The sequence below is a fragment of the Protopterus annectens genome, chromosome 2.part0 (assembly GCF_019279795.1).
Source record: "Protopterus annectens isolate FY-2018-M chromosome 2.part0, PAN1.0, whole genome shotgun sequence".
Classification (NCBI taxonomy): Eukaryota; Metazoa; Chordata; order Ceratodontiformes; family Protopteridae; genus Protopterus; species Protopterus annectens.
In genome coordinates, this window is record NC_056728.1 from 1,132,455,673 (window position 1) to 1,132,481,006 (window position 25,334).

The 25,334-nt window shown below is 40.3% G+C and overlaps 1 protein-coding gene across 1 annotated transcript in view; it reads left to right on the forward strand.

Moving 5' to 3' along the window:
- Nucleotides 1-25,334, forward strand: part of FOCAD (focadhesin) — a 2,336,882-nt gene that overhangs the window by 1,432,113 nt on the left and 879,435 nt on the right. The window contains exon 20 of the mRNA XM_044060381.1: nucleotides 9,358-9,546. Within this exon, the coding sequence (XP_043916316.1) occupies nucleotides 9,358-9,546 (189 nt within the window). The remainder of the gene's footprint in view (nucleotides 1-9,357; nucleotides 9,547-25,334) is intronic.

Below are 25,334 nucleotides of genomic sequence, written 5' to 3' on the forward strand. Positions count from 1 at the left end.
GGGGGGGGGGGTCAGCTCCACTTCCCAGAGGGTCAAGTGTGTACTGAAACTAGATTCTTCCATTCATGTGACCAGGTGGGTATCTAATCTACTCCTTGCAGAGTGAAATAACATGTTCAGCTATGGGAACCTCATCCTGCAGTCGTCATGAATGGATGCCTTGGCTGTTGTAGGAACACACATCCTTCCCCCAGAAAAAGAGAACCACCATCAGACAGTCAATCCCTTCTCCCACTGACCATCCCTGCAGCACCTAAGTCATTTGTCACCATCAGAGTACTTGGGCAATCTGGTATTGCTTTTATGGGCTGAGTAGAGTATTTGTTGAACATTTTTATGGTTCACCTTTGTAAGACTGATTTAACTTAGCACTGGTTGATGGCCTTATGTGACCTGTGAGATAATCTGGTTTGGTCCTTGGTAGCTAAAGAAGTCTGTTCATAGAATGTGCAGCTTAGACAGTCTTTTAAAGTATTTTAATCAGCAGAAAGTTGTGTGCCACAATGTTTAGGTTTGGGCCCTTTACTAATTTTTGTATACCTCAGTACATTTCATCCCTTTTTTTCCTCTCTGCAGTGCTTTTTCTATGCAGACATTCTTGCTTTATTTTGGCCTTATCATTCCATGTCATCTGTGAAGTCACCAACCATTTGATTACCTTTTTTTTTACTTTCCTTCCATTCCAAAACAAAGGCTTGCTGATATAATTTCTTAGTATTGAAGGCGTGTTTTTTGGTTGTGCACCAGGATGATGAAAGGTACTGTTTCAGACACTCATTTGGCCCCCTGTATGACCCTCAAAACTGTACAAATATTTAGATGTTTAGGTATAACATAAGGATCTCATCTTGGTTAATTAGCAGTTGGTGTCATCTTTTCCACTAAAAGTAATTCAGCACTTTTTGATGCTGGCATGTGCCATATTCTGTACTGAGTACATGGACACACCTATCTTGTGAGCCCACCAGTTAATTGTTGGAAAATTCATGCATTCAGTGCCTAGAAATGTATCATTTACATTTCACTATGGCTGACAAATATCCAGTTAAGACTGGCACTAGCAGTACAGTCTCTATTCTAAAGCACTGCTCACTTTCAGGTGAAGTGATTGTGCTGGCATACTCCTTGAGCTGCATTTCCTGTCCTCTCCTGAAAGAGCAGATTCAAGAGTTTTTTTTTTATTAACACCATTCAGCAGCTCTGACAGTGCAACCCGCAGGGAATCCTTAAAATTTGCCAACCCACTGTACTCTCAGAAAAATATGTTCCCAAGTACCACCCATCCCCATCACACCTCTAACACTTGCTGTCTACCTGAGGAAAAATTCTCTTGAGTCTGCTTGAGGTATAAAAATATCTATGTAAACATTTCCAGGCAAAAATCCTAAATCATCTAGATTTTATTGCATATTTGGGAGACATATATATATCCTCCCATTGTTTCTTTGTGAATTCCTTATCCAGTCTCTCTTCCCAATCCTTTCTAACCTCCTCTGATTATTTCTTATACTTGTCATGCAATATTTCATATCCTCTAAGTATTCCTTTTTAATGGCTGCTTCTGTTCTGGAATCTACGAAAAACTCTGCCAGTGCTGGTCTTTTATTTCGTTCTTTCTTTCTCTTTGCCTGTACTCTGATATCAGTCCTTGATAGGGAAGGCAGTCTCTAACCTGCAGTCCAGTAGCTTGGTTCCTGTGCCAATTTTCCCCAATAAATTCCAGCTCCCTCTTACCTATTGTTTATATCCCTAATTGCAGTCATCCCGTTTCAGTAGACTCTCCTTTTTCTCTTCCCGTGTTGGCTTAGTTCTTAGAATACTTTCTGCTACTTTATGGATATAATATTCTGTATGACTACTGTTATTCTCCTTAAAGGCCTGCATCCAGAACTCAGTCTCTCCTTGTTTCTTAAGTGGTTATTTGTTTGGATGGGAAATTACCAATTACCACCTCACTCGTCAGTCATCTTGTAGGTCATCCTCAGCTATATCAGGCACCTTTATGATTTGGGCCTCAGTTATTCTTTTCTTAGGGTGGGTGTGTGTGTCAGTTCTTTATGCTTATCATGACCTTTTTAGAAGGCAGACATATCTCCCAGTAGAACCTAATCAAGCAGCTCCTTAAATGCATACTGTTTCTATAAGCACCTTTGAAGCTCCTTTATCCTCCATGGGATTTCATTTTCATGACTTACAGGCTTGTTTATTAATTGAGCAGGCCTGCTTATTTGGCACCCTTGAGTATGTGTCCTGGAAAACACATTTTTTAATGACCATCACTTCTATTCACAAGATCTCAGCTGGAGGAGCTTATGCATAGGTTACATACCTGTTCATGATTCACACCTTACCTACTGTTATTCTCCATCCACAATTCTCAGATAGTGTCCCTTCAACCCTACTCACATTTTCTTCCCAAAGATGATGTCTGAATTTTTCTTGAAACAATCCTTTCACTTCCCTGTTTTCTTCTCCAGGGTCAGCATAGCATTTATCTGAGGTCTGGTGCATGAGTTTAGGAAGATAGAATAGTTTTTGTTTGCTTTGTTCCATTTAAGAAGGGACTCACCATGCATACCCTTAGCAAGTAGATTACCATTTGCAGTATCTTTTGTAATTGATTAGCACAACACTTATTGGAAAAATGACACTATCAAAGGGGAGGGGGCATGCCTGCCTTGTGCCAACAAATGTGATTTATTGGGATGACTACAAGACTCTGCCTTCTGAGACATTTTGTCAGCTGTATTCATCAAGAAAGGTCTATGTTTTACTTCTTGAGATACTTCCTAACAGTTACTCACTGCAGAGACCATCCAAACTAAGATATAATAGGTATGTGCTCATGATATCTTTTGATTTGTTTGTAAGCCATCTGTATTTGTTTCCTTCTTCCTACCTATAAGTCTTTAATGTTTTTATGGCCACGACATCCTGGAACTGCAGATGGCTAATCCTGGAAGTCTGGCATCTTTTGTTTTCCTTTGTCTGTCTTGCAATTTATACTTACTGATCTGATTTGTATATTAGTTGAACCAAGTAGAATAGGATAGGAGTATACTTACTCTGATGGCATGCTTGACAAATGCATGCATACCTCTGAGGACATGAACAAGAGAAAATTCAGAGCTGTAAGATGCTGGCATTAGAACAGGCAATACCAAAATGTATGCCTCCTCACAGATGAACTGATGCATTGAGTACATTTCTGTTTTTTCTCATGGACAGAAGCCATCCAGTATCTCTGCCCTCACCTATGGATAAAACCATCATAACCCATGACATTTGTAGTTTTTAGCTTAAATGATAGAATATGCTAAATGGCATGCTGCTTTCTTAAACTTTGCACTGAAAATATTTAATATTTAAGTTGCTTTCTGCTAAGAGCTGAGACCTGGTACTTTCTTCACTTCTTGATTTCCACCATTTTACCATTTTTTTACAGTACTTTGGATTTGGGTGCTTCATTGAAAGGTGTCTGAGAGTCATCATAGGCTCATGGACATTCTGCTGGGATTAGGCCAGTGCTGGTGGGCTGTGGAACAGGGGATTATTCCAGCTGGAGTACATATGAGGTTACCATTCATACCTACATGCCCATTGGTAATCCTGACCGTCAATGGTTCTGTAAAGAGTTGAGGGACCTACATGGACTGCTTCGAGGTACAAGGTAAGTGAGCTTCCCCAAGAAGGCATAGTCACATAAATCTTCAACAAGTTAAGGTGATCCTCCTCATCCTTCATGCTGTGTAATGAGAATTATGACCCAAGTTTCTTTTGCTTAGGATAATCAACCAACTCGTGATTCTTTTAGGAAGAAGAAGTTTGTTAAATACCATTCTAGACTCTTCTTTCTTTCTTCATTTAACATTTGTTAACTGGGTATATGCAGCTCATAGACATGATTACTGTTGTTTTTTTTTTTTTTGTAATTGTTTTATGTTTTTTATTTTTTTATTTCTGTTTTGCAAAAGTGCTTTTTCACTGAAAATGCACTTTCACGAAACAGGAAAAAACCCAGTAATCATGTTTATGCAGGGGGCAAGCCCCCGTGCACTGCCCCTACTTTTATTTTTTCACTCTGAGATTGCACTACAGTGGGGAAAAGGGAATATTCCCTTATCCCCACTGTGCCACAGTCTCACCAACAGCCCTTTTACGATGTTTTTACTTTTTTTATTTTTGTTTCGTGAAAGTGCATTTTCGGTGTAAAAGCACTTTCGCAAAACTGTGCACGAGCGTTTGTGTATCGGTAAACAGTCCTGGACCATATATAATGCCAGATTTTTGTGATATAAAAAAATGAGACCACAATAAATCATTTCAAAACTTTTCCTACCTTTAATGTGACCTATAAACCTGTACAATTCAACTGAAAAATCTGTTGGGGGGAGGGGGTACAATAAGCTGGTTGCATAAGTGTGCACACCTTTAAACTAATACTTTGTTGAAGCACCTTTTGATTTAATTACGGCATTTAGTCTTCTTGGGTAGGAGTCTGTCAGCATGGCACATCTTGACTTGGCAATATTTGTCCACTCTTCCTTGCAAAAGCGCTCCAAATCTGTCAGATTGTGAGGGCATCTCTTGTGCACAGCCCTCTTCAGGTCACCCCACAGATTTTCTATTGGATTTAGGTCTGGGCTCTGGCTAGGCCATTTCAAAACTTAAATTTTCTTCTGGTGAAGCCATTCTTTTGTTGATTTTGATGTATGCTTGGGATCATTGTTGTGTTGAAAACTGAAATTCCTCTTCATCTTTCTAGCAGATGCCTGAAGGTTTTCGGCCAAAAGTGACTGGTGTTTGGAACTGTTCATAATTCCCTCTACCTTGACTTAATCCCCAGTTACAGCTGAAGAAAAGCAACCCCAAAGCATGATACTGCCACCACCATGCTTCACTGTGGGAATGGTGTTCTTTTGGTGATAAAAAGTGTTGTTTTTGCACCAAATGTACATTTTGGAATTGTGGCCAAGAAGTTTACCTTAGTCTCATCAGACCATATCACATTTTCCCTCATGCTTTTGGGAGACTTGATGTATTGTTTTGCAAATTTTAGCTGGGCCTGGATGTTTTTCTGTTTAAGAAAAGGCTTCATCTTGCAACCCTACCCCATAGCCCAGACACACGGAGAATACGGTACATTGTTGTCATATGTAGTACACAACCAGTACTTGCCAGAAATTCCAGCAGCTCCTTCAGTGTTGTTGTAGGTGTCTTGGCAGCCTCCCTGACCAGTTTAGTTCTTGTCTTTTCATCAATTTTGGAGAGATGTCCAGTTCTTTGCAGCATCACTCTGTTGTCCCATATTTTCTCCACTTTTTGATGACTGTCTTCACTTTTTCCATGGTATAGCCAATGCTGTGGAAATTTTTTTGTACCCTTCTCCTGACTGATACCTTTCGACAGTAAGATCCCTTTTATTCTTTGTACTCTGTCTGCAAATCATGGCTTTTGCTGTAGCAGGCAATTGAATAAATGTCAGGAAAATCCTACTAGGGCATCTGAACGTTATTTGGGTTTAATCGGAGTCTCTAATTGATGGCAGGTGTGTACTCAAGAAGACTGAATGCTGTAATTAAATCAAAAGATGCTTCGACAAAGTATTACTTTAAGGGTATGCACACTTATGCAACCAGCTTATTGTATGTTTTTTATTTTTAATATTTTTTCCCCCAACAGATTTGTTTGTTTTTCATTTCAGTTGTACAGGTTATAGGTCACATTAAGGTGGGAAAAGTTTTTGAAATGATTTATTGTGGTCTCATTTTTTATATCACAAAAACCTGGCATTTTAAGTGTGTAAATTTTTTATATCCACTGTATCACTGTGTGTGTATGTGTGTGTGTGTGTGTATATATATATATATATATATATATATATATATATATATATATATATACAGACACACACACACATGCATATATAGATATATATGTTAATATGACTAGTGAGCTATTCTAATTGGAAGGTGAAAGGAACCAAAATACCCAGAGAAACCCCATGCAATAACCAGCTTATTGTACTTTTTTTATTTTTTTATATTTTTTCCCCTAACAGATTTGTTTGTTTTTCATTTCAGTTGTACAGGTTATAGGTCACATTAAAAGGTGGGAAAAGTTTTGAAATGTTTTATTGTGGTCTCATTTTTTATATCATAAAAACCTGGCATTTTAACAGGAGTGTGTAAACTTTTTATATCCACTGTATCACTGTGTGTGCACATATATATATATATATATATATATATATATATATATATATATATATATATATATATATACACACACACACACACACACACACACACACACAGATACATACATGCATATATAGATAGATATTAATATGACTAGTGAGCTATTCTAATTGGAAGGTGAAAGGAACCAAAATACCCAGAGAAACCCCATGCAAGTATGGGGAGGACATGCAGACTGCACACATACAGTGACTAAAAATCAGGGGTGAATCCCAGTCTTTGGAGTTTTGAAGCAGAAATTTTATCAGAGTCATCATGCTGCACAACCAGAATGGCCTGCCAAGCAGCATATTATCTCAACCCTTCCCCTATTCTCCAGGGAGATATAAGAAGACTTCTGCCCAGTAAGCCTGTTAGCCTTTACTGTTTCTGTCAGGCTGCAGTTGTTGGGACATCATTTTTCCAGGTTTATTTCCGCCTGTAGAGTTACTAATTGTGTAAATAGATATAACACTGGGGACCCTACTTGAAAGATTAGGAATATCCTCTCTACCATCTGTAATATTGCACCTTTTTCTTGTTAGCTTTTGCGCTAAGGGGCATGCCTGCCTGGCTTTGTTAGCTTTAACCTCCCACAGAGGTCTGCATTTTACTGCTTGAGAAACTTTCCAGCAGTTACTAGTTAGAGAATATCTCCCATATTAAGTACAAGAAGAACACACAGTATTTCTCTTTGTAAGAAGGCCTTCAGCAGTTGGTATTTATTTGCTTTCTGATATTGCATGTAGCCAGTGAGAAAACATGAGAAGTGGCCTGGTCATGTGGTGCCTGAAAAAGTGGTCATTGAGTAGGAGTGTAAGAATGTAAAGGAAAGGAAGATTAAAAAGATTTTCAAGTATTCACTTTCATTAAAGTTTAATTTTATTTTTATATGAACATGTACTTGAGGATGGATGTACTTGGAGTTCACAAATAATATAAGTTAACTAACAAGCACAAAATGCATGTAGAATGTGTTGGGTAGTTGATGTGTTTCTTATTTTTGTACATTCACTTAAATGTTTGTCCTTTGTCAGTAAAGTAAAATTACTACTTAAGCAGAGCTGGTCTGAGAGATATATTAGGCAGCTTAGAAGTGAAATGTTGATGTTTGCAAATGGCTTATTACTAAATTCCATTAGATATGCACAAAGCATTTAAAGCCCTAAAAAAACGCGTAATAATTTCCAGACTCTTGGATTATGTACTTGTCTTCACTTATGCTTGGCTTTCTTTTTTTAGCTGCTGGGTCTGTTGTATAACTGTAGTGATTGAAAAACCCGTCATCTAGTTAGTTATCAAAAATGGATGGTAAAGATCCACTGAATTTAGTGTTAGTTTTGCTAATGCTATTTGTAGAAAATCATTTTGTGTTTTGTTGTCTTGTAGCATGTAACTTTTACCTGCACTGAAGTATAACAGTAGTTTAACATTATCATAACTGAACCAGAGAACAGAAGAAATGTATATTCATTTCTTCTGCTCATGTCAGGTTATGTTATGCCAGTTCACTGCTGCCTACACACCAGATAAGAAAGCAATAATGCATGACAGGGTGTATATTAATGTATAATTAATGCCTCCCAGGGGTGTTCAGCAGAGGGCCTCTACACCCCTGGAAGGGCATTAATTACACATTAACACACATCCTGGAGGGCATTATTGCACTTAGACAATGGGCTTGCTGTAAAATTGTTGTGTTTTACTTGCATATTTAGTTTTTTAAGGACTATATTATATTTTATATATATATTTTTAATGTAAAATAGTTCCTCCGCCTACTGTTTCAAACTTGCTGTAGTATATGTTAATGGTGTTGGAGGAAGCATTTTACATCAAATATTTACAAAGAAAAAAATATAGTCCTTAAAAAAAATAAGTGAAACACAACAATTTTACATATAGCCCATTTTCTCTCCCATTCACACACAGGTCTATATCTCATATGAGCGAATCGCACAAATTGCGAATGGTCATATCACCGAACATACTGGACCTTGAAGTGTTTTTTTCTGAGATAGAGGTAAAGTGAAGAATGGGATATTTGCCCTTTCCTCACTTTAGTGTGATCTCGGAGTTGGAATATATATTTAGCTGGGGGGGCACAGCCCCCACAATAGGAAGTTCGAGGTCTGGTACATTCGATATTATGAGCGTTCGCAATTTGTGTGATTCGCTCATATGATATAGACCCTTCACACATAGTGTCTTCTGCTTTCACACGCATACATATAAAAATACAGACAGACTCCTCTGCTTTCATTCACTCACACAAGATCTGTCTCACCCTCTTTCTCAGTCTCTGTCTCCAACTGCTTTCATACACACATTCAGTCTCACTCTTTCTCAAACTCTCTCACAGACAGTCTCCTCTGCTTACATATATGCACTCACTCACATCACACATCACTCTCGCTTTCTCACTCACTCTCTCAATTCTTCTCTCTCTCTCTTACACACACACACACACACACACACACACACACACACACACACACACACACACACACACACACACACACAAAATCATGTACCTATTCACACACACACACACACACACACACACACACACACACACACACACACACACACACACAGGTAGAAACAGACACACGATCGCTGTCTCTCTCTCACATGCATACACTCACATACGTGCTGCATTTTCTTTCTTTTTTCTATTTTACACTCGCTAAACAGCAAAAGCACTGCTTAGCGAGTGTAAAATAATGGCGGCCATTCCATTTCTTCAGCCCGAGCTCCACGGTGGCTTGATAAGCAGCTGTGAAGCGGCGGACTCATTCTTCTCAGCGGGCATTACTTGTACATTAATATCCTGCTGGAGAACGCTTGTTCTCCAATCAGGGTATTGATGTACAGTTTGCCCATTGTCTAAAGGAAAATAATTAACTGTATTTGAAAAACAAAACAGTTCAGATTACTCCTTTCTTTATTTGAAGCTGACATTTCAAAGGAAGTAAAACATCACCGGAGTTAGCATGTAGAAATAATTGTGCTGACCTCATGCTTTTCACTTTGAACTTGCAGTTACTAATTTTTTAAACCTGACTGCTCTGAAGAAGAATGTGTTTGACCCTATCATTTTTTTTTGTTTCCATAGCCTTTGAAGAGTTTCTGACATCACTTGTGAAGCAGGAAATGGCTAAGATGCCACGTGGGATATATCATTCTGCACTTAGAAGTGGAGCAGTGCGTTCAGACCAAGGAAAGACAGTATCTGGGATTCCGCGTTTTATGCTGAAAATGTATGAGAAGAATAAGCAGCCAGGGCTCAAACCTGGATTAGCAGGCAAGTGAACAGTGCAGTATTGTCCTGAACACAATTTACTGTTCTTAGTATAATTTTTTTTGTAGTTCTAATGGATACATTCAACTTCCTTAACACACACCCTTAATCTCCAAGCCTTCTATCTACTCGTATCTTTGGCCAAATTTCCTTTCCTAATAGATTCCTCAAGGCTGCCTATTTCTGAAAGTTTCAGAAACGATACCTGCTAGATGTTGAGTGCATAGTGGGGCATTCATGTACTTCCTGAATTAAATATTTTTTTAATACTTCTACCTCCACTTGTTTACCAGACACCTGCACTCCACTGATCGAAGCAGCCCATTTGTTACTCTTGGGTAAGGAGCAAATCATATGAGGCTAGTGTCCTTATAGCCATTTGTTTTTCTGTCTAGGACTTGAGTCCCATCTCCCTCTTGGTTGACATGCATGCACTAGGGCCTACCATGCTTTCTAACTCCTTTGTTGATTTCTAGGCTCTCTCACACCTTTCCTGGAATGAAGCTGCTCATCTTGTAACAATAGAAGAGCCAGGCTCATGTCCCTGATCTTTATACTGTATACTATGCCTCTGTTGACCAATGGGAGTTAGTATTACCACAGAGTGGACTGACATCTTCCCCTCAGTATGCGTGAGCTATTGACATCAGCTGACTACCACCCTTCACCATTGGTGTCTTCAGTGCTCAGGTCTCTAACCAGAATGGTCATAGTTGGGGTTTTGTCTTTATTCCTGTGCAGCACAAACTTGACAGCCCTATGTAATTTTTTCAGTCATTTGCAAGCTCTTATTGTGAGTCAATCCTATCTCATTTTTCCACAGAGACAGGCTTTCTTTGAGAACATATCCTCGTTTTATGCCTTAAGTGGTATCTAAGTTTATTTTAAGCCAAACTATCCATCTCCCTGTTTTCTTTCCTAAGTCTAAAAATAAGAGAGAAAGGATACCCCATACCTTAGATGTTGAAAGACAACACGGGTACTATCTTGACAAAACTAAATCATTCAAGTCTTTGAGCAGTTATCCATTTCTTGTGAAGGTAAGAAGGGACAACCTGTGTCAAAACAGACTATTTACAAATGGCCGTCTTCCTTTTGTTATATTCAACACAGCAAAACTAGTCCATGTAGGGTCAAGGTCCACTCTACCAGAGCTTTGGCTTCATCTATGGCTTTTTGGAAAGGGTTGGATTCTAGATGTAGTCTAGAAACTGCAACTTGCTCTCTGTGCACAAGTTTACAAAGCACTATAAGATTGATTCCTTCTCTAAGTCATAATCAAGTTTTGCTTGGAGTAACCTCCATGGACTCATGGACTCTTATCTTTCCACCTCCTAAATGTAATAAGCTGGTATAATCTACCATATAGCTTATGCTACTGCAGCAGTGATCGGTATGATGAACAGAGTATGGTTGTATAAATAAACTTACCATAACAGTAGATGTTTGAATGATCACTGCTGCAGTCACTGTTCCCTCCCTTAATCCCCCCTTGATTGTGTGTGTTGTTTATGCCAGGGAGTGGACATTTATTTATGTATTTATTCTTATTTCTGGCATTGTCCTGTCATGTCTCAGCCTCAGTTTGTGTTGGCACAAAAGCTATGAAGGACTTGTTGCCCAAACTTGTCAATTTTCTCAGCTCAGCTCGAGCAGACTTGACTGAATGCATAGTAGGTGCTCTGAAGTTTTGGAAGCTAGTCAGCTGTTCTATCCTATCCAGGATATCCCTTGTATAGCTAAGGCTACTGCAGCAGTGATCATTTAAACATCTACTATTATGGTAAGTTTACTTACACAGCTATTCTGTCCTGTCCTGATTTTGTCCTGCTGTCACATTGATTAGCTTTGATTTTCAAAATCAATTTGTTTGTTTTACTGATAGTATTAAAATAGTGATGGTGTTGCTTATACACTTGCATAATTTCAAGTGTTTGAGCATATTCCATTCAGAAAAAGGGTGCATTTTAGCTAGCAAGTGCATTTGTTCAGAAAAAACACTACTAATTATCGTTATATTTTTGTTATTTGAAGGACTGAGCATGTATAGTGCATGTGTGTAAATAGAGAGTAGGTCTCTTTTTTAGTTTATTTCATAGCACATACTAGCTTCTGAGCAGAGTATCCAGTGAGGACGAAGAAAAAATATATGAAGAAATACAAATCATAAATCTCAGCTTTAGAGAAAGAAGCATATAGGGTAGATTTTTGTAATTGCAACTTGAGATGCTTTCACTTATCTGGACTTACAGTAAGTGTTAGGTTGGCTTTGCAGAACATTCCTGCCAAACTGTTGTCTTGCACTGTAATTTATAGTCACACACTATATCTAGTAAAAGTATGAATAGATATAAAAACATGAACATGAACTTTTTAACTAGAAACAAGCAGTAAAACATGTAAAGCTTCTTTTGCAGAGATTGATGCTGAACTACCCCCAAAAAGAGGCACTCCGCCTCTCTGTATAGCAGAAAGTACAAGAATAAGCCAGCCATGTATTGCATCACTGGTGACATATATGGATGCAGCATGACTACAACCATGGCAACCTGAGTTTGACTAGCTGCCCAGGTGTTTGACAGCATTAGCAGGGAAGATGGGCAGGTCCATCCTGGGGGAAGAGGGAGGGGGATGGAGCCAATCATATGCAATACTACAGTCTTTCAGAGTAAGATTAATGATATAAAGTAGTGGCTTAGGGGTGGGTGTTAAATTGACCAAGGCATTGATGGGTGGTATAATTCATAGCAAGTGAGCAAGAAAGTACACTAGCATAGGGAGGGCATAGTGGGCCGCTGTGGTGATGTTCTCTCATCCACTCCAACCATTCATTCAAAGAGCACAGAGCTTCTTCAAAACAGAAGATTATTGACATATGGGACTATGGTTGTCCTTGTCACTTAAAGCTTGAGAAATCTGCAGACATTAGGTCTGTTGAACAGAACCTTTCCTGGATTCATTCAGTCAGTAAAATAGTCTGGCAAGAGGAATGTCTTGAGTTCAAATTAAATTAGAAGCTAGTGCTAGCAAAAAGTTAGTTCTTATTTTTGAGGAGTTCTTGAGAGAAATAAAAAATGTGCTACAGAACTTTTTTAGAAAATCTTAGCATCCTCTCTCACAGTATCATTACCAGAACTGAACAGAACACTGACACATTAAAGTAAAAGGTATATGCCCTTTTTCCCCACTGTAGTGAGATCCTGGAGTTAGTATATATAGTTAGGAGGGGTGTGGGGGGCACTTTGGTGGGTGTCAGGGGCGAAAGCCCTCGCATAGTTTTGGTAAATTTTGTTTTCTGCAAAGAGTTATTCATTGCAGTTATAAATATCCATGTGTATGGTTTAAAATGTATAAAGTATGTGGGGGGGCTTTGCCCTCCCCCCAATGTGGGGGGCTGACCCCCCACACCCCTAACTAAGTACTCCAGGATCATACTACAGTGGGGAAAAGGGCGTATACCTTTTACTTTAATGTGTCAGTGTAATGAGTTTCAGTCAAATGAGTTTTCAGTCTTTTGAACTTTGTGTTTTGGTCTCAGTCAAATGAATTTCCGTCAAATGAAAAAAAAAATATATATATATATATATATATATATATATATATACACACACACATATATATACTACCTTCCCTTTGGAGATGAGTCAGACTGACCAGGGTAATTGGCTCAGACCTGTCTTTTTCTCCAAGAGAGTGCAACAGAGTGGATGCCTCTGGTCAGAGATCTGGAGATGATCTAGAGCAATTCAGAGGGGCTGTGGATCTGAGTACATTCAGACTTCACATAATATTCACAGTGGCCAGTCTGTAGGCTTTTGTTTCCATGTTCCTGCAGATCTGTCTGGGGTTTGGTTAAGGCTTTTTTGTTGTATCTAAACATAACTAATTCTAATGTGAATTTTTTGGCATTATTTTCCTAATAGCTGATTCATTTATTTTTTCCAGGTGCTGAATATCTTGACCCTTTGTTAACTATTCATGCAATTAATGCTCCCTTTTCATACAAAGACTGCCATGTAGTGCTCATTTAATGGGTGATTAGCAAGGATGGTAGTGGACTGATGATGTTTGACTGTGCATCAAGTTGCTGAAGCTTTTTTCATTGCTTCTGGTGCTGTAAGCACACATTTTTATTTTTATGCAATAGGAAATCTAGAAAAAACATCTGCTTCAAGGTGAGGTTGAGCATTTCCCTGTGTACTGTGTGAAGCGGCTCAGCAGAGCATGTCTGCTTTGCAGACCAGCTGAAACATTTTGTATCAGGTGGTGCCAAGTCCTTCCTCTGCACCAGTGGGCCACTGAACTTCCACAAACATTAACTGTAGTCGTGATAGTACTTGTTTTTCATACAGAAGTACTTAGTAGTGCAAGGGGATCCTGTGCTTTGCTCTGTGTGCAGTTTCCAATACAAGGTAGTTAACTTCAACATTTTTTTTTATTTTCAGTTGTGTTCAGAAAGTGCTTGAATTGGTTGTGGTGGCCTTGGCAATACCATGTCTTTTAATATTTTTGCAGTGGGACAGTTTGTCATTGGCCCATTCTCAGGGATGTTTGGCCTCAGACCTTGCACTTTTCCTAGTTTTTAGATATTTTCCTCTGGCAGGAAAATATTGATTCAGTACTGATCAAACCTTCCAGCTAAAACAGAGGGGCAGTGTGGGGTGAGTATTTGCATTCACTTGTATAATTTTCCTTCTGATGGGTTTAGGAACAAGTCATTATGACAGTCTGTATGTCCTAATGGTACAGAATACAGAGAATAACGGACTAATCCAGGTAAAATCACTTGGGAGGAATAAATACTCTCAGTTGAAGTTTCCAGTAGTTTATTCCGTTAAGTAGGTAGTTGGACGAATGTTCGCAGGAAACTCCAACAAAGGGTCTTTATTCCTCCCACACTGAGGGTATCAGAGAGAGTCTCTTAGCTCTGCTAGCTAAAATGATTTTATGTAGATTAATCCTTTGTACTTTGCTTCTTGTTAGCCCTGCCACCCTCTGGGTCATAGGTGGTATACCAGACTTCACTCGAGCCCTCTTGATTACCTTTGTACCAATACAGAATGCAGACATATATATTCCTAAATAAGCTGTTGCGATTGGAAGTAAGCATTTTCTTCCAAGACATCTAGGACACAGTCATCCCTCACCTGCCCATTCATTGCCAGGGTTTTCAGAATTATCACCACCTGCCGCATCTCATTTTAGTGTTGAGTAGTTGCCAGTAAACAATGCATTCTTGAGTGACTTTTTCATCCTGCGGGTTAGCTACCAGTTTTTCTCTTCATGTTTTAGGCAGTGGTTGACAATGATTATCATCTAGGAGAGTTGAGATGTCCGGACGGATATGATAGATTTACAGACCCTTCTTGTCCAAGATATTTGTACTACACATTAACTCACTTATGAGCTGTTCTCTGTGACCTTATGACTGTGACAGAGTGTTTATGTTGGATACACAGTTTGTGCTGTAGCACCTGAAGAAGACCGTTAATGCCAGTTTCCTTTTGCTGTACACTTGGACTCTGGCACTTAGTGTTGGCTTTCCACATATTCATCTTGGTGGCTCACATTCCTTGAGAAGAAGACTGCTTGCATCATCCACATTCCCACTTTAGACACCCAGGTACACACAAAGATGCCAAAGTTTTGCTTGCAGAAATCATTATTACATTTGTCCAGTAACTAGAAGAAAAACAGTCCTTTGAAAGTCCTGCTGTCTGAGACAGTGTCATGGAAACAGGTGATATATTTCCCCATTCTCACTATTCTCTGATTACTTATGAAGTGAAAAGCACCACCCTTCATCCACATCTGAGCACCTTTGTAACATTACCTTTCCGCCAGTGAATCATCAACCTGAAAAAGGTCCTCTTCCAAATGTGATGATTCCCTTTCTCTTTCTAAGCAGCATTTCTCCTGTACCCTGTTGTCCCCGTGAAAGTGTTGATGGTGATCTGGACTCCTAGAATCCCTCATTCTGAGTCCAGAGAGAAGCAAGGGGCTACTATTATAATGCCAAGACTTGTAAGTGCGAACCCAGGAATAATTAATAAAAAAAAAAAAAAAAAAAAAAAAAAAAACACAGGAGAACAGTGAATGTTAGAGACTGCTTTTCTTCTTTAAAGTTGTCTTTGCAGGGGGCAAGCCCCCATGCCCCTTAGTATGTGGGGGAGGGTAAGCGCCCCACATCCCCGAACTGATATATACCAACTCCAAGACTGCCATACTTGAGACAAAAGGAAATGCGTCAAGAAGCATTGATCTCAGACTTTGTCTATGTAAGTCCACATTTTCCTTCATTTAGTCTCATTATTCCAGGACTGTCGATTCAGAGACCTTGATTCAGTAAATAGGTACTCTGCTGTGATGGTCCGGATCTCTGTCTTCTGCACCCAGATGAGCCATACAGATGGTATCTCTAACAAATTCTTTGTGCTGTCGTTTAGTGTTTCTCCTCAGAAGTGTCACTAATGTGCTCTGGTGCCTCATTAGTCCTTTCCCACTTCATTTAAGGCTCCGGCAAGACTGTGTTGGATTCTTCATGTACGTATGTATGTATACTGGGGTAATAAACTGATCATGTGGGCACATTTCAAGTTCTGTATGGGGCATAAAAATGTAAACAAGCAGGTAGGCAAGCAAGTCTTGTGGGAATAAAGTGAAATCGGCAGAAATTAAGTAGCTGTCTCTGTCTGCCTAAATTCATAGTACTAGTTACTGAACAGTAATCATATTAAGAGGTGAATTGATCAAGCCATTTATAGAAACTTGGAGTAAGATATAGTAAGAAACTAAGCTTACAGATGGAGTGAATTGAAGAGAAGTGAGATGAGGGGTATACATAAAGATTTGTCTTTGACACAGGTAGCCAACAGTGCTCTAAAGAGGTTGAGATTAGTACACTGTCTATTGTAGGTGGCTCATTCAAAGTCTTTAAGCTGAGAACTGAAACTTAATAGTCACTATTTTTTTAATTTGTTTGTTTGACTTTTAATCATTTTTGCTGCATTTGTCTCTGGCTTCTGTGCATCCTTTGGGGTAAGTTTAGGAGTTTAAGAGCTAAGAGTGGATAGTGGTTAGGATGCTTAAGTTTTTAATAGGCAACCAGTTTGCTGTCCTTAGAGTGTCATGATAATGTTCCTATTTTTGGGTATAGATTCTGTTGGAAAATAACTGTGGGTTTTGTAATTTTTTTTTTGCTGAGATTCTGGTTTTGAAATTGAGGTGTATTCTGTCTTTCACATCAAAGCAACCTACCTGTAGCTGATTGTGTTTCAGTGGTTGAGTCTTAAGTTTTCCTGCTGCTTTGTAACATCTTGTTGACCATTTCGGGGTCCGGTATCATTCCCAAGTACTAGAATGAGGAGTTTGTTTTAGTAGCACCCCCACTGCATTATTGTGGTCCATTTAGATGGCATGCTAAAAAGCATAGTTTGATTTATTCAGATTTAACAGTTGTTTATTGTTAAACCAGTTTTGAAGTTTGTCCAAGTCATCCTGATCTTTTTCAATGATCTCATGGTGAGCTTAGTGTGATATGCATGCCGCAAGGTTGTCGGCATAAAAGATAATATGGTGATTTAGTGTCATTATGGAGGGAGTTAATGTACAGTTCGGGAGGGAGGGATGACCAGGTAGAAATCTTTGAGGCAGTCCTATGCTGACATGTGAAGATGAAATCCTGGATCCCAGTTTCATCTGGAATTCTCTGTTACCTAGGTAGCTTTTAGCGAAGTTCACAGTCCATTGGGTACAGCTTATCTTGTAGAGTAAGCGAGAGGTGAGAAGCTGTGCATAGTTTACTATGCCAAGTACTTTAATATAATCAGGGAAAAGGACACGCGTTAAGAGTCCACTGTCTGTGACATTAAGAATAGCATTACATGTGGTTTTAGTGATGCTTATTTTAGAGGTGAAACTGTGTTAATAAGTTACATTTTCCAAGACTTTGGAGAGCAAGGAAAGTAATAAAGTGAGGTAAAAACCTGAAGGTGTGCCTTTAGAAGGGGCTTTGGAAAAATGGCAATTAAAGTGTTTTCCAAGCTGGTGGAAACATTTAATGATGTGTGCACTCAATTTTCATATAAAGACCATAAACAGTTTTAAAACCCAAGCTGAGAGACCACCCCTCTCTGGGCTTCCTTGCTGAAACAGTTTATTAAACAGATATATTTTTGTAATTTGAAATGCAAGGGAGAGGAAAATAAGAGGTGATAGAAGTTAAACACACTTTTAGGATTATCCACATAATATCCAGACTGAGAAAGTTGTACTTTGCGAATGCTGGAGAATTCAGGCATAAAATCTTGTACAGTTTTAGCATCTCCATCATTTTCTGAGAATAAGGGGAATATATAAGGCGAAACTTGTCTCTCTCTTTTTTTTAACCCCCCCCCCCCCACCCACACCAAGACTGATGACTCCTCCACCTACACTTTTCCAATTCATTCATTCTGCGGTAGCAGTAGCCATATGCGAGAACCCTACTGACCATTCATTGTTGCTTGGGAATCCCAAATCAGCTCGTCTACAGAGAAAGTTGGATGGCAGGGAGTGAGCCTGCTTGTCTGTCCTACATGGCAGCCTACACTATTCCCTGACAGCACCCCCCCCCAGCTGTACATGAACTCCCTCCCTAGTGAAACATGCCTCCACACACTGAATTCCACTAAACTTACTGTGCTGTGTGAGTTGCACATGGCAGCATGGTCTCTTGAGGCTTCTGGATCCTTTCCTTGTGCTTCTAGCATTTTTGGTTACTCTTTTAAGATGCTGAATTAGAGTCCTTCCTTCCTTTGGACCATTGGTGAAGTGGTGAGATTTGCAGATGAGGCCAAGAACAAATGTACGGTCATTCTTAAGTATTTATGTTTGTCTTAACTCTGTCCAGGGTTTATAACACCAAGTTGCCTGCTCTAAACATTCATCATAACACTGGTGATCTAGATAGTCCACTTATTAGGTCAGTGGTAAATTACTTCCTCTTCAGTGGTTCTCTTTTTTCATTTGGCACCCTTCCTTTACTTTGTCATTATGTGAGACTGCCTTGGAAAGTCAAAATATCTTTCTGATTTCTGTCATTGAGTCATAGAAGCTTATATGTATTCCGCTTCACTTTCTGGGTCTGTAGCTCTATCTCTGAATAACATGTGACAAGTGTTGCTGTTTGCTGTCTTACGCTTAATGAGATGACTTTAACACCGGGCACTTTGGAGAATGATGAGTTACAAGACTGCCTCTAGAAGATGGTTAAGATGCTAGCATAACAATTGCTTGGCCCTTATGACCATATGTGATCTTGCAGGTGTACAGCCTAGGATAGCTCCTGTAGATGTGACCTTGATGTGTCACACGTGGCTGCAAGTGTTATGATTTTGCCAGGTGCTCAAGAATAATGCCCTTATTGATCCTTTTCATAGCCCATCCTCTCTGTCCTGGAGGTGAGGCAAAGGCTGTCCTAGATGAAAAAGCACCAAATAGAAGTTAAGCTTGTCCATTCATTTTTATCACTGTCATAAGTGACAGATGTCTGCTTATTTCTGTCAGATGAAGAAAAAAAAAACAAAAGAAAAAAAATTGAGTTTCATTCTTTTTTTCTTTTGAAATGAGAAAATATTGAGGAACTCTCACCATGGATTGATGGTGTTGTGGGATCATCCAGTGAATACCAAACTAGATGTTTCTGGGTGGTACTTTCTTGGTGAACACTGGAGGACCATCACACAGAACCAGTTTATTCCTCAAATGCAATAGCCAGTAGACACTTAGGAATTCTTTCCCTGCCTGCTAGTTAAAGCATGCTTTTCCCTTTTTGCGTAGAACGTATGCTTATGGCCTTGGTTTGGGGGGGGGCGATTGAGGGTGCTATGGTTATATATCCTATGGTTCTAGCTCATACAGAAATGTGTTGGTGTCTGACGAATTGAGAACCTAAAGGTCTGAACCTTTTTGTAGAGTACAGAAAGTAAAAGATGCATGCTAACATTTTTTCCTCTCCTCATTTCAGAAGATTGGTTTTACACCCTTGATCTTCAGGGTGTTTACCCCCACTTCATCATTCATTGCATTCCAAAGCCATTTCTGAGGATCATGGTGTGCACTGAATGCCTTTCGGTTTGTTCACTTTGCATAACATAGCTTTATCAACCGCTTAACTATCACTGGGGCAACTCCGTGGCAGCAGGGAATATGTGTCTTCACTAACCTGCATGACTGAACCCATGTGTCATCAGAGAAATCCTGACAAGCACCTGTGAGGCTAATTTAAGTCTGTGTCTGAGTCCCACAAAGAAGATTCAGTTTGAGAATGTAGTTCCAGACAGCATTTAAGGGAGTATCTTTCTCTCTCTCTCTCAGGGGAGGGAACATTCTTTGTTGGTATGCATGTTGAATAGTCTGAATTGGTACATTACCTCAGCTGGTTAAATCTTTTAGCTTCATGACCGCATAGTGGCGGCCACTGTGCCAGCCTTCCTGACCATATGCACAGAATACACTAAATTCTTCAACCATAGTTAACTGAAATCATAGATTCCATTGAGGTCAGTCTTTCTGTCTCTTCCCTCATCCTAGTCTGTTTTACAAATCTCCATTGGTGGTTTTTAGTAGTTTGTCTATGGGGTACTGTTTTTTTTTCAGCCACAGTTGCTGACTTCCACTCTCTTCCACCTGGCTTCTCCAGCTCTCAAGCTGTTAGCCATCTGTGTCATAGTTAAGCTTTTGCCATAGCAGAGGAAACCTTTTTTTTTATCGCTGTGCTTGAGCTTTAAATACTGTGTCCTAGACATCCCAGCATCTTTATCTCCGAGATAACATTCTAATTTAGATGAACAACAGGATAGCCATGTGCTGTGTAGGCTGGTAGGGAAGAATGAAGTCCTGAGCCCTATGTAAAGAGGTGCTTGGGGTTGTACAGCCTCAGCATGGTCGATAATGTTTCTGTTAGTTCAACCTCTCTTGGTGCTCTCTAGTGGTGCAGCTGACTCGCTCACTCTAATTTATAAGTGGGTATCTTGGGAGATGTCATCTTAGCCATCTTTTGAAAATGGCACTTTTTGAAGACATAGCTGTTTTCTAAGGACAGAATGTAGAGCCTTTTTTTCAGCCTTCTTTGTCTCCATTTTCTAGTATAAGTTTCATCCATGCTTTCCTAATTTTTTAGAGGTTCCTTTTAAAGCCTATGAATGCACTTGTAGAATGATATCGATTGCTCCATTTTGGCTATGACATACTCCCCCCACACTCCAATAGAGTTAAGGCCCCTTTTCCCATTTCAGTCTTTGTTCCTTGTATCTGCATGCTTGGTTCATGAAATTGTTCCTAATGAGAGTTGAGGTGAAGTCTTGTCTCGCAGGTCTTGCTGACTTTCACTTAGCCTGCCAGGATTATATATGAAGCAGAATTTGAGATTTGGCATTTGTTGTACCACCTAAGGGCTAGATTTCTTTTCATGTCCATTCATTACCAGTCTTGGATTTGTTTATTCTTTCTTTTTTACATTGGCCTGAAATATTTCTTCCTTTTCAGAGATCCAGGAAAGAACCTGTGAAAATTGAAGAGGAACATTATGTGTAGGGTATCATAACAATTTGACTTCCTACTCCCCTTGTGTTGGAAAATCTGAAGACCACCAGCTCTCCTTATAGCCTTTCTTGCCTTTTGGCCTGCCTTCCTTTTTTAGACATCCAGGAAAGAACCAATGGGAAATTGAAAATTAACTCTGCCTTTGTCTTCTAGCAAATGGCACACCTGAGAAATCCTGATTATCCTCTCTGTTGAAGAAGGGCTACTTTACAAACACCTTACTGGATTCTCTTTCTGAAGGTGGAGGTAGTAATAAAGTTATAAATTGTTGCTTGAGGTTTTCTTGGAGATTTGGACATATGGTGAGTGTCTAAACACAACCTTTACTGTTTCATACTCTTCATAGTAATAGTACACCATTGGGTTTAGTTCTTTGTCATAAAAAATGCAGTTGTGTTAGGAGCTTAATAAATATATGTTTGAGTAGATGTACTGTAGAAGTCTTCACTTTTAGGATTCCTGCCTGCAGATAACCCGATTAGCTGGGCCTGATTTCCAGAGCAGTTCTTTCACCCTAGCCTCTTGGTTGACATGCTTACAACAGTATGCAGGGACATTGATGGTATAAAAGGTATATTGGCCATGTCATCTTTAGATAATTCTTGACCAGGTTAAAGCCAGGTAGGAGACCCTAGTACTAAAGGAAGAGATTTAATGAAAAAGGCATACAGACAGTAGTAAGATTTGTCAGTGCATGAGAGAAGTGAGAGAGAGAAAAGTACCAGTGTGGTTTGTAAAATAAAAAGATGGAGGCAGATATACTAAAGTAGATCAGAGCAATGCAGATGTTGGAGATACTGACTAGATTGGTCTAAAGGCAGTGCCAAGTTTGGTATAAGTGTTCTTTAAGTAGGGATTTATTTATTTATTTATTTTACATTTGTTAACCGGGATAGTCCAACTGGCTACATGTCCATTTTCAATGGAGGCCCGGGGAGAAAAGCTCCGAAGAAACACATATGCAAGACATACAGCCAATATATTTTACTTGATGTTCTTCATCTCACATTGCTGCAGTCCTTACACTTGGGTAGTCCGCTGTCCTCGGTCGGCTCGAATATCAAAGTATTAGGCTGACGTCGGTCAAGGCGCTTAAGACTGACATCAGGACGTCAGGGTACAAATGCGCATGACCGACGTCATATCCCCAGTCTTTTTTGCCGCATGGTCCGATGCAGAAGCAGCGTTGCAAGTGCCGTTCGGCGTTCTGAAATTTTTCGAATTCGGAGTTTCAGACCGAGTCAAAGTTGGCTAAGTACCCCGTTGGGGAATATTTTAGTTTTTTCTTGCCTCAGTGGTTTACCGGATGTCAGAAAAAGTGAATAACTGTATTTCTTGTGGGAAGCAGATACCGCATAGAGATTATCATACTTTGTGTATTCCTTGTTTGGGGCCTGAGCACGACGTTGTTGGGTGTCGCTTTTGTGCTAAGTTTAATAAGCGCACTATTAAGCGAAGGTTAGATTGTGCCAGGTTGGTCTTCGGGAAGCGGTGCAATTACAATATGCCGTCGGATGCTCCGACGCCTGCTTCTTCGAAGAAGCGCAAAGACAAAGCAGCTAAACCCAGGCAAGAAGGGTCGTCCGTACCGGATGCCGGTTCTTTAGAGGCGTCAGTGGAACCGGTGGTTCCACCGGAGGCTTCTCTGGAGTCCCAGGGGGAGACTTTGATATTGCAGGATGTGGCCTCTCAGGAGGCAGGTCAGGCTGAAGGGGCTTCTCAGGTTACTGTACTCCCCTCCCTTCCTAGGGTGGTTAGGCCCTCTCCTTCTGTTTCCAAGGCTTCTCCCAGAGGCAGGCCAGGTTTAGCTTCTGTTGGTGTCACTCCTAGTTCATCAGGATCTGTGCCCAAGAAGCACATGCTCAAAATGGCAGAAGATTTAATTACTTTGATTAGAGGTTCTTTGCCCCCTCCTGATAAGAGGCCTAGGGTGGAACCAGAGTTGGGGAGTTTTGAGCAGGTTTCGGATGTTTCAGAGTCTTCGGCTGAAGACTTGCAGGAGTATTCTCCTTATTCTGATTCTGATGTGGATGATTCTACTCCTTCTGCTTCTCCTCCAGAGGATTTTTCTTTTTCAGAGACTCTTCATTCCATGAGGGAACATTTTAAGTGGGAAGGTCAGGACTTCTCTGATTCCAGGAAAAGGCTTAGGGAATTTTTGATTTTACCCCAGCATAGGCCTTTGGCTATACCACCTCTTCTGGATGTTGTGGAAGATGTGTTTGCAGAGGCTTCACTTAATCCTGATTCTTTGCCTCCTGCTCCTGTTAAACCGGACAGGTATTACAGGGTGCCTGAAGCTCATAAATATCTGTATAAGAGTCCTAGGGCGACCCAGAAACAGTTAGTCAGGGACCTAAAGGTGTCAAGGCCTCTGTGGTAAAAAATCCGGTTCCTCCAGATAGAGGCCAGAGCTTTGGATAGATGGGGAAAGAAAGTCTATACTTCTTCCACCTTAGCTATGAGGGCTTTGAATTGCCAGTTTCACATGTTGAAATATCAAAACTATCTTCTTTCTCAATTGAAGTCTAAGGTAGATGCTCTGGCGGAAGGCATTGAGTGTAAAGAATTACAAGATTTGGTACATGTTTCTGAACAGGTGGGTAAGCATTCTTTACAATGTGGATTTGATGCTGTACAGGCCTCGTCTAGGGTGGCTGCCACTGGGTCACTTCTTCGCAGGCACGCCTGGCTGAGGGATCAGAACTTATCTGACCATGTTAAGACAAGGATTTTAGATGCTCCTTTACAGTCTGATGTATTGTTTGGTTCACCTGTGGAGGCAGTTTTAAAGAAAATGGAAGACAAGGCTAAGTCTATGCAGACTGTTAAAGATTTTTTGCAAGTTCAGCCTCCGAAGTTTAGTAGGAATTGGCCTGCTAAGGGGTGGACGTACCCTTCTTATGATTCATAGTCTAGGGGAAGATCTAGATGTGGTAGGGGTAGAGCTCAGGGCTCTTTCAGACCTAGAACAGGGAGGTCACCTGCACAGTCTTCGGATGAGGGCAGGGGCCAGTCCTTTCGTAAACAGGTCCAATGACCTACCTTTTCAGCTGCCAGAGCCTTCTTGTCTGGCAGCACCTTTGGGAGGAAGGTTGGCACTCTTCAAAGAAAATTGGAGTTTAATTACCCAGGACAGATGGGTATTGGATATTATACACCAAGGTTACAGGTTTTATTTCCATACCTTGCCTCCTTTCAAAGGCATGCCAGACGTTCCTCCTCAGCAAAGACTAGAGGCTCACGAACAAATTTCTCTGCTGCTGCAAATAGGGGCCATACAGCCGGTCCCTCTGCCAGAAGTAGGCCTAGGATTTTATTCTCGCCTGTTCCTAGTACCAAAGAAGGGGAACACGTGGAGACCAATTTTGGATTTATCTATCCTCAACACTTATCTGGACATTCCCAAGTTCAAAATGTTGACGTTACAACAGCTTTTACCTCTGCTGGGCAAAGATCACTGGATAGTGACTCTGGATCTCAAGGAGGCTTACCTTCATGTTCCTATCAGGCTAAGTTGCAGGAAGTATCTGCGTTTTCGAGCTGGGACTTCTCATTATCAGTTCTCTGCATTGCCCTTTGGCTTATCTACTGCGCCCAGAGTGTTCACAAAGGTTCTGGCTCCAGTGATAGCTTTCTTCAGGCTAAAAGGAATACAGATCTATCCTTATTTGGACGATTGCCTGATTCTGGCCAAAGGAAAGGACGAGCTTCTTCATCATTTGCAATATGTGATAGCAGTGCTAAGATGCCTGGGGTATTCTGTGAACGAAATAAAGTCCAGTCTAGTACCCTCTCAAGACATGTGCTTTCTGGGTGTGAGACTGAATACAGCATCCCAGAGGGCCTTTTTGACCCCGGACAAACAAAAGAATCTTTCCCTTTACTTCCATCAATTGTCTCATCAGTCCAGGCTGACTGCAAGGACAGTCCTTCAAGCCTTGGGGTTCATGGCATCTTGTATTCTGGTGCTTCCCAATGCCAAACTGCATATGAGGAAGCTACAATGGTATCTCAAAAATGTATGGACACAGCACTGCCAAGATATGGACACTGTCATTCAGATAATACCTTGCATTCAAAAGGAATTTTTGTGGTGGGCTCAGGAATGTCACCTAAACAAGGGACTCTCTGTGACCCGCCAGAGGCGAGTCAGATTCTAACGACAGATGCCTCAGACAAAGCTTGGGGAGCTCATCTAAATGGAA